This window comes from Maylandia zebra, linkage group LG23 (genome assembly GCF_041146795.1).
Source record: "Maylandia zebra isolate NMK-2024a linkage group LG23, Mzebra_GT3a, whole genome shotgun sequence".
Classification (NCBI taxonomy): domain Eukaryota; kingdom Metazoa; phylum Chordata; class Actinopteri; order Cichliformes; family Cichlidae; genus Maylandia; species Maylandia zebra.
Window position 1 is genome coordinate 20,152,528 of NC_135188.1, and position 9,346 is coordinate 20,161,873.

Consider the following 9,346-nt stretch of genomic DNA (forward strand, 5'->3'; position numbering starts at 1 on the left):
ACTTTGAGGTGAGCACAGTGCCAACTGGCATGAACAACACTGCTGAATAACTTATGAGGGCTGGTACTTTTATCACAGGATTAATTGAAAAATGCTGGTAGTAAAGCAGCTACTCCTTTGTGTTGAAAGAAGCCATTTGAGAAGAACGTTAACTTTATTTATTCATCATGAAATGCACAGAAAAGGGGGTTGGAATATTCTCTGAACAGTTTCCTGAACGTGACATCAGCCGTCCATTTAATCAACCAATTAATCACCTAAAACGAAACAGGCGTCACTGGACCAATCGCCTCCCTGGCGCACGTTTAAATGTCATATGACAGTGTTGAAGAAAAACACCAGAAGCTGTTGAGAGCAGCATGTAATGGAGAATAGGTCAGATCCAAGTGGGGAACATCTGGAAAGACATCCGATATCTGGACAGTGCATGGAGCCTTAAAAAGGGAGTGTGTGCGTGTTTTAATCAGCAGGCAGTGACGGGTGGAGATTACAGGCTTTAGAGACTTAACTGGCATAAAACAGGGAGGCAGGTAAGGAGAGAACGCACATGCACGCACACGCGCAAGTTCATGAAGGGAAGTTTTTGTGTTGAGCTGAATGATATTCACGTAAGCAGTTTCTTAAATACAGAAGCATTTATTGAAATAAAATCAGTAACAATTTCACAGTTTAACACTGCAGACAGACAAAACAAATACAGTTTTAAAAGAGTTAAAGTTGCACTAAAACATTTTGGCTAAAAATATTTTAACCTCACAACCTTTAAAAGTGAAAATGCAAGTTAAATAAAGGTGACCTGTTCTGCTCTATTCCTATATTTAATCGGGGACTCTACTTAAGTAGATCTGCATGATTCAGTTCAAACCAAACCTGAAGAGGAAACATCCACAGCTGTACTGTTAGAAAACAAAGTATTCATAGCTGTCAAAGTCTTTACTTTTACATAGGTCTATGTTATTATTTGAAACCTCAGCCATATTTATTATGAGGGTCTGACTCTGTCATGGAACAGAAAATAAAGGAAAGCAGGAGAGGACCATGAAATCCATGACCAGTTTTAAAAGCAGCGTCCAGCATCTAAATTTCAGTCACAGCTCTGTAGTGTGGTTAAAAGTACTAAATGACCGTCTGTAAGGCAACGCAAATGAGGAAAACTAAATTCTGAAGGGTTGATAAACCCAAAAACAGCTGTTCCAAATCTCAATGAAACTAAAACACATCTGGAAAAACTTAATGGAGAGTGGATTTAAGTCATTTTAACTCTTTTTCAATGAAAGCATTGTTTACTCGTCCATACTGAAATAAAATGAAATGTTGGACTGCTGTTTATAGACTGTTTCAGTTAAATATCTGCGAACTCCGGGCCCAGACGAAGAAAGCAGCTCCTTAAATAAAGTCTAGAGGATAAATATGAAAACATTGACTCTTGGATGAGGAAAAATGTGCAAACCAATTTAAAAAGAAGCAGATAACCAAGTTCAAAGTGAGACGAAACAAAAGAGATTATGGTTTTTTTTCACCTGAGAAAAAGTTTGTTCTAACACGTGAAACTCTATGACCAAGATTTGGTATTAAAATCATGTAATCCTGCAAAAAATTAAATATACAAATTACAGTAAAGAAGAAAACACTTTGACTTTTAAGGCAAAACATCCATTTAAAAAGTAAAATGATCAAAAGAAAAAGTGAGCGCACACCGTGTGGCGACAGAACGCTGATCCGTTTATGTGCAGCTGTGCTGGAAACAGCAACGAGTACCTAACATTTGATGCTCCTGAACGCAGTTGTGGCCACTATGGAAGCTTGTTTTCACCACTTAATGAATTGAAAATTAATTGCAAGTCAAAATTTCAGCTCATTAAGAAGTTGAAATTTAAAAATATGCAATTCTAGATTTTGAAATAATAACTGTGATGGGTTCTTTTTTTTTTTGCAGTTATGAAAACGAGCTTCCACAGACCAGAGTTTGTTTCTGTCTTGCAACAGAAGCCAAAAACAATCAAAACAAAAAAAAAATCAAATCTGCATCGCCCCCTGGAGACTTGGCAGTAGAAAGTCAAACTAAATATCTGGCAATGGTCTTTTTGTGAATGGAAAACTTAAGATGGGAATCAGATGAGCTGAATCAACAAACCCATACTGCACCTGAAATGTTAATTTGTTCAAATGTATGTAATGACTTCTTGCCACAGATACTGAGTTGGAAAGTGCTGTGATAACAACTTCAGGAAAATTGAAATTTTAGGACAAAAAACAAAACAGGAAGATGCGAACATCAGTAACACTTCAAATCAATATTAAAATGAGAAGAGAAACTCGTGGGACCTGGTTTATCTCACATGCTAATGCAGCTGCTTCACTGAATTTTAAACTCATGTAAGAAAATACTGAGTGTTTCTTCTTGAGTTTTTATTTTTTAAATAAACATTTATTTTTGTCTTCAAGTCTTTATTGCCAGGAGAGCAGGTCAGACTCAAACCCTGGCCTCTGCATTTGGTATACGTCCTTTACTCTATATTAGAATAAAAGATTTATAAGGGGTTTACTGCCTGTTTTGATTGTTTGAATTATTAGTAATATGATTATCTACATAATATCCCCCCAAAAGCAAAGATTATTAAAGTTTTAATCATGTTTAGGTGATTTTTCTCATATTTCAGCTTAAAAAGATTTACTCAAATATTTTGCTGATGATTAAAATCATTGATTTCTGTTGACTAATTTACTAAACAAAGTTAAACTGTCACATTTTGATCTCAAACCCAGACGTCCAGCTCTACCAAAACAGTTTGATAATTATTCACTTAAGAGAATAGTTCAGTGAGTGAACACTTAGATCTGCATACAGCTGCATCAGATGCTGAAATAAACTGTTTCTTTACTGCTGAAAATAAATAGAAACCAATTAAAGGAATTCAGGCACTATGAACTCTCCAGCTGCATTATAAACTGTTAACAAAAGCCTAACATAAACGCACCACTACCACCATTAAGTATCCTGTGTCCTGATTGGTCAGACAGGTAGTGACTCAGAGGGGTGGGAGAACAGGGCGGGGCTTCCTAGATGCATAGTGAGAATAATTTTATGATGGCATCTCTGAAAATGAAAGAAGGAGAAAAAAAATGACACATAAAAGCATTGCAGATAAACACAAATGAACAAAACTACGCTGAAAAAAGTCCAGAAAAACTCCACTTTATTTTGCTTCAGTGCTTAAATGATCAGGTTCTGTCAGCAGCTATAATGACAGAGTTTCACACAGGAATACTTTATGGCTCCATTAGTGTTAGTCATAGCTGTAGTGTTTCTTTTATCTATAACAGAAATGGTAACATGATCTAACATGAATGGTACTGGCTGTGAAAACAAATCTGGAGTTCCACAAAGCTCTATCCAGGGGACACTACTTTTTCCCTCCACACATGCTTCCTTGTAGATCAAATTACAGATGACTACAAAATCTTATTTTGCTGTGTTTCCACTTACAACTACTTATTTATGTAAAATGGCCCGCCACCAGGCTTATGGTTAAAAAGGCTGAATAGGGGTAATTAACCCTTGATGCAGTTTTCTGAACTAAGTAGTTTCTGCCATAACCCCGCATTTCAGCCTTGCGTACAAAACAAAATGACTGTGTGTGCATCAGACATTAGTGATGCATAGAGAAGCTTAACTATCTATGAAGCTGTGTTTGGAAAAAGCCAGAACAGTTATCAAACCACATCTTTGAGATATACTGAGATGCAGTATATCAAAATGCATATTTAAGGGTAGAGGGGAGGAAAGCATTAAAGAGGCTTGTAGAAACGGTTTGGATTAACCTTGCTAATTCAATTTGCCCCATGCTGCATTTTGTTAGAGACATGATAATTGCAAGTGGGTTTAAATCTAGCTTAACAAAAAAAAAAAAAAAAAAAAAAAAACATGGGTAATTACCACTGTTAAGTCGAGTATACAGAAAGGAAACATTATTTTTAAACAGGGTACAGGCTGCACATAAATATGACCTGCATTTACTTAATAGCGAGCATGAAAACTGAAATTTTAAATACGAACCTGACATACAGAACCAAATGGTTGCAAACAACCTCGCTTCACCCTGGATCAGGATTTTAACGTTGATCAGAACTTTATGGAAAAGGTCTTTTGCTCCATGAGAAAAAACAAATCTCATGGACCTGCACTTACAAAATTCCTTGAAAATCTGGTGAAGTCCTGAATTTTCAGGCAAACTGAACATGTGTTTGACACCATGCAGTTTGCTTATACACCACATACAAGAGTAATATCCTGCCTCTGTGACAGAACTTAACTTTCTAACAGTTGGAGGAAAAATGGGTTCGTGTTTGACTTCAGCAACATATTTTAATCAGATATTTTTTTAGAATAATTTGACATGAATAGAAATATTGTGTGCAGGTCTTGAGTTTTTAAACTAAGGCCTCAGCCAAGCAGGCTTGAAATGTCTGACATGCAGACATTTCTGGCATTAAAAACCTCAATATGGTTGCTTTGATTGCTAGCATATTGCTGCAATTGCCCACAGCTTGCATGGTAAATGGACTGGTTCTTATAAATCGCTTTTCTAATCTGCTTGAGCTTTGAAATCATTTTATACAACTTGTATAAATTACCCATTGAGACACACATTTATACACAGTATCTTGCCCAAGGATCCTTTGGCATGCAGACTGGAGCAGCCAGAAATCGAACTACCAACCTTCCAAGTGGTAGCTCTACCTTGCATGCCAGCGCCAGTGCAAATGAAAGATTGAAAGTGAGCCATCTACATCTTCAGTTTCAAAGCAAAAGTTGTACTTTTCCAAATGTCTTAATTGCAACTTTTACTTTTAAGGGGAATGGTCTCCATTTTGAGTTTGCATCGCAGTTCTCTCGTTTCACTACTTCTGCTTCACTGTATGACTTTGTACAGGGAGTTTCATAAGGTTTATAAAGTTCAGAGTAACACGGCATAAAAACAACTTTGTTCCGGTAGCCGTGAATCAGAGGAACAAATTACAGCTTTTATACACTTCATGATAGAGTGTGGATTATTTATTATTCATTCTTCTTCATTATGTTATGCTTATCTGTCGTTTGAAAATGGATGACTCACCTACTGCAGACAAAGTGTATGTGCAGGCACAAACACAGTAATCTGAACCTGAAATATTATCATGGCTATTATCAACATATAAGTGTCCGGTGCTTTGAATGCTCAGTAAGAGCAGAAAGTTAAATTAAAAACTATCTTTTAACCAACCTCGTGCTTATGATGGGAAATTACAGTCAAATCAAAGCCTATCACGTTAACAAAGCGTCTATATATCAAAGATCTTTCCGCAGAAAGGTCAGCTACTGTAAAAAACTTGCTAGGAAACATTTCTACAATCAGAAATTTCACAGCAGCACATGTGTATGTAGTACAAGTTATTCACTTTAAAGGTTAATACTTTTTTTATGCCTTCGAACAAGCAAGACTAAAACCAAACCGCCCGTCGCCATCATGTTTTTATCTCCCGAGGAAACGCACACTAGTGAGATCAGGTGTGTTTGTCTTACCTGGCGAATGGGATGTATGAGAGGCCGTACCTGTGGGATACAGCAGCAGCAGTCAGAGAGGTAACAAACAGTAACACGTGTGTGTGTGTGTGTGTGTGTGTGTGTGTGTGTGTGTGTGTGTTTTCTACCAGGTGAAGGCCAGAAACTGCAGGATACAGAAGAGCAGAGCGAGGCCGTTGTTCTTCCACTGCAGAGACACAACAACACGAATCAAACACAAAAACAACACAACACGACTCGCTGCATCCAAACGTTTCATCGCAGTTTGTTTCTCACCCAGAACGCAGCACAGAGCGTCAGCACCAGACACACCTGCAGAGAGAGACAGTTTCACTCAGGTGGAGCTTACAGGTGAGTTTCAGCTACCTGTCGTTCATCAGGACGTCACGTGGCTTTTCCTGTAAATTCCTGTAAACTCAGTTTTTGGAGCATGTTTGGACAAATTATGAGAGAAATCCGCTTTATTAACATTGACAAAGCAAAAATGATTCACTCCGTGATTAAAAGATTGAATTGATCTTCATCATCTTCAGCTGTAACTTCATCTTCAGCCTTAACCTGGATACAGAGATTAGACACTTTAAACTAGATTTCATCCACAGTTAAATTTGCCAACGCAACACAAATGCAAAAAACCCCCCAAAAAAACAAAAAACAGATGAAAGCTACTTTAAGCTGCTCCCAGATTCACAGCAGGTAGATCCACATGTTTGATTTACTGAATAAACCTTATGGGATATGCCTCTCAGCCCACAATTGAACTACCTGTATATGTAAACTACTACACTACAGACCCACTAGAAACCTTAGACACACATAAATAAGGTAAATGCAAATGTGGATAAAAAAAATGACTGAAATGTAAAAGTTATACAGAGAGGATTATTTTATTTTATTTTTTAAATAGGAAACCTGTTTTTATGCCCTCTACCTCTCACATTAGTCACACTGGTCAGGTTTTTATTTATCATTGTTTTAATGGTGTTTATTTTTGATTGGTTTTGTTGACTGATTTCACTGTGTTCTAAAATACTCCTGAACAAAAACTAGACTGGACTTCCCACAACCTCGGCACTGACTGGGGACCAGTTTATCTATAGCGCCAAGAATCAGTATCGGGCTTGAAATCCTACCATCGTGACAATCCTAGCTGGACCCCTGCTGTTTGTGTGTTCAGTTTCTTCCATCACTGTGTATTTGAGAAATTGCTCTAATTAAATCAACATGAGGACAGAATAATGAACATCTGGACTTCTTTAAGCTTCGTGAAGATGTCTCAACTTTCATCCAAGAGCTGAAGAAGCTTCTTGGATGAGAGGTGAAATCTACATGAAGCTTAAGTGAGTCCAGTAGCTTTCTTTTCAAGATCCTTAGACTACCTTGATCTGGATGACTGAGAAACTTACAGACAATAATGAAAAGTTATTTGTTCTCACCAGCATGATGACGGTGGCGAGCACTCGCTCTTTAGCCCACATGGTCTTCAGCTGCCGGCACGGACCCATCAGGAACATGGTGCTGAAAAAGAAAAAGATTTCGTCAGTCAAAGCTCTGATTTCTACCACTAGAGGACGACGTTTCCCTTCATAAAAACACTGAAGTCAATACCGGCCCTCAGTGATGATGGGTAATGTAGTATCAGGTTAGGTCTGCTTATTACCTGGACAGAGCGCAGATGTTTCCCAGACTGTAGAGGACAGCGAACACAGCGAGACCAAAGCCAGGGACCCACAACAAGCAGGTACCCTGATAAAGGAAAACAGGAAGTCACCACAGCAAATCTTTTGTCATAGAAACAGTAAACACAGTCCAGGAGTGTCTTTTACTCACCAGGATGGAGCACACGACTCCTAAAACGAAGCAGATCAGGAAACCCTTCACCCGTGTCCCCCAGGACAGCGTCGATGCCTGATTGGCTCTCTGCACAGAATTTGTCGTCATTAGCATCATGATGATCTCACAGACTAAATGTTTGCTATTGATGTTTATTTTTTAGTTGGTGACTTTAGTATTAAAGGAGTTTAAATTGAAGATTGTATATTGACTCAGAATTCATGAAATTGACATTAAGAGTCTTTAGGTTATTCTTCTTTGTGTCAAAGGCAAGTAACTAAAAGCTTTAAAGTGAATGAAGACTAATAACAGCTGTTACTATTGTGACATTAAAGTGTAATATCTCAGAAACATTGTTCAACTAACATTTACTCTTCTTCAGTTAACCAAATTTAAACGGTTTTAGCACTTGTTTAGTGCAGGCGAGTCTAACACGGCACCAAAGCGTCCGATTCGACCCACTGGACGCTCATTCATCACTCCAGCTTTTCAATAAAAAGCACTTTTGTTCATTTTGTGGCGATGCTTGATGGAAATGTTTGGCAAGTTCAAACCACAAAACCACCACTAAAAAAAACAACTGAGGTAAAATAACATTGCCTTATTGGATAAAACAGACAAATTTTACCTGTTACTTAATTATTCAGCGAATCACAAATCTTAAAAAAATTGCAATAATATTGTATCGCAGGATTCCTGTTGATTCCCACCTTTAGTACCTGGGTTTAAAATCTCAGTTTTCCCACCTTTGCTGAGTCTGAAAAGGGAAAGTGACTCTTCACTAATCCTTTCAACTATTAATTTAAAAGATGATTAAGTGGGGAGGGTGTGGGAAAATGTGACACTTTAAACAGCTGCATATATTGACAATAGACAATAGAGTGTGGGAAACTGAGCTGTTTTAATTCTCAGGCCGTCAGGTGGATGAGGTGACAGGTGTTTTACTCTAATTTAAGGTTAGAGATTTTTTAAATCCTGGTTATGGTTCATGTGAGCGTGAGCAGAAACTTCCATATACTCTTTAATGAGGGAGGTCTGTTGTATTTGAGCTTATGTGGCCTAACAGTTAAAATGAGTGTGACAGCCCTGGTTCATGACAGCAGTGGTAGTCTATCCAACAGATGTCAATTTGATGATAATAAAAACACAATCCCGCCCCGAAATGCACATTTGCGAGCCTCTAAGTATTTCAAATGTGGAAGTTATTAATGCATTGACTTCCTTAAGTTACAACTGTCAAAGTTATTAACTATCAAAAGTAACTTTATTGCCTTACTTCTAGTGCAGTTTTATGATTTGTGCAGAGGTTAAACAGAAAGAAGCAGTAGTTTCGCCTGAATTAACTATACTTTACATGAACATTTGCTTTTATCTTATAACACCAAGTATGCCGAATTAAACACTATAGGTTCCTCTTCGTTATATATATTATCCATGTAATGATATCTGAGAATAACCGGGACATTGAAGGAAAATTAAAATCGGTTCACTTCTCAGCCATGTTCTGCAGCGTGTTACTTTCTAAAAGCGCTTTTACGAAGGTTTACTCTGGATGAACATCACACATAATGTTTTCCCCTGGAGGTCCAAGTCACACTGGATCTAAAAGTACCATTTTGAAGTCTGTGAGTTCACACCTGGCTGAGTTATATCTGCAGATTCTGGCACTACCTCCGTTTTAACAGGTTAATTTAGCGAAACCAGCTAACCGGCTAAAAACAACATCACCTCCAGTATGCCGCTCCCATCTGCGTTCCCATCATCCTGCCCGCTCAAAACCTTCTTCAATTTATCCATGAACTCCTTTTGTTCTTCAATAAAGGCGATAAAACGCTTCTAAAATTTCCAGAAGCTTCCCAAGCGCTGGAAGTTTCAGGTGTTTTGGGGCGGTGAAGTTACACCGAAGAGAAGAGCACATCAACAGGTGCAGCACTTCCGCCTGCAGTACCG

At 38.0% G+C, this 9,346-nt stretch overlaps 1 protein-coding gene across 1 annotated transcript; it reads right to left on the reverse strand.

The window, feature by feature from the left end:
* Positions 1 to 627: 627 nt before the first annotated feature.
* Positions 628 to 9,342, reverse strand: sft2d2b (SFT2 domain containing 2b). The gene is made up of 8 exons (XM_014408773.3): positions 9,125 to 9,342; positions 7,394 to 7,483; positions 7,224 to 7,309; positions 7,000 to 7,081; positions 5,840 to 5,875; positions 5,692 to 5,750; positions 5,564 to 5,593; positions 628 to 3,097 (listed from the first exon to the last, which is right to left on the reverse strand). Exons 1-8 carry the CDS (start codon positions 9,191 to 9,193, stop codon positions 3,061 to 3,063), a joined length of 489 nt encoding a protein of 162 aa, XP_014264259.1. The 5' UTR covers positions 9,194 to 9,342; the 3' UTR covers positions 628 to 3,060.
* Positions 9,343 to 9,346: the final 4 nt, after the last annotated feature.

What these genes read in the sequence shown, in the direction of transcription:
- sft2d2b (XM_014408773.3), bottom strand. Translation starts at nt 9,193, where the DNA reads ATGGATAAATTGAAGAAGGTTTTGAGCGGGCAGGATGATGGGAACGCA. An exon ending in ATGGGAGCGGCATACTGGAG is followed by an intron (nt 7,484 to 9,124) that starts GTGATGTTGTTT and finishes AATTCTGTGCAG; the next exon opens with AGAGCCAATCAGGCATCGAC. An exon ending in GAGTCGTGTGCTCCATCCTG is followed by an intron (nt 7,310 to 7,393) that starts GTGAGTAAAAGA and finishes TTCCTTTATCAG; the next exon opens with GGTACCTGCTTGTTGTGGGT.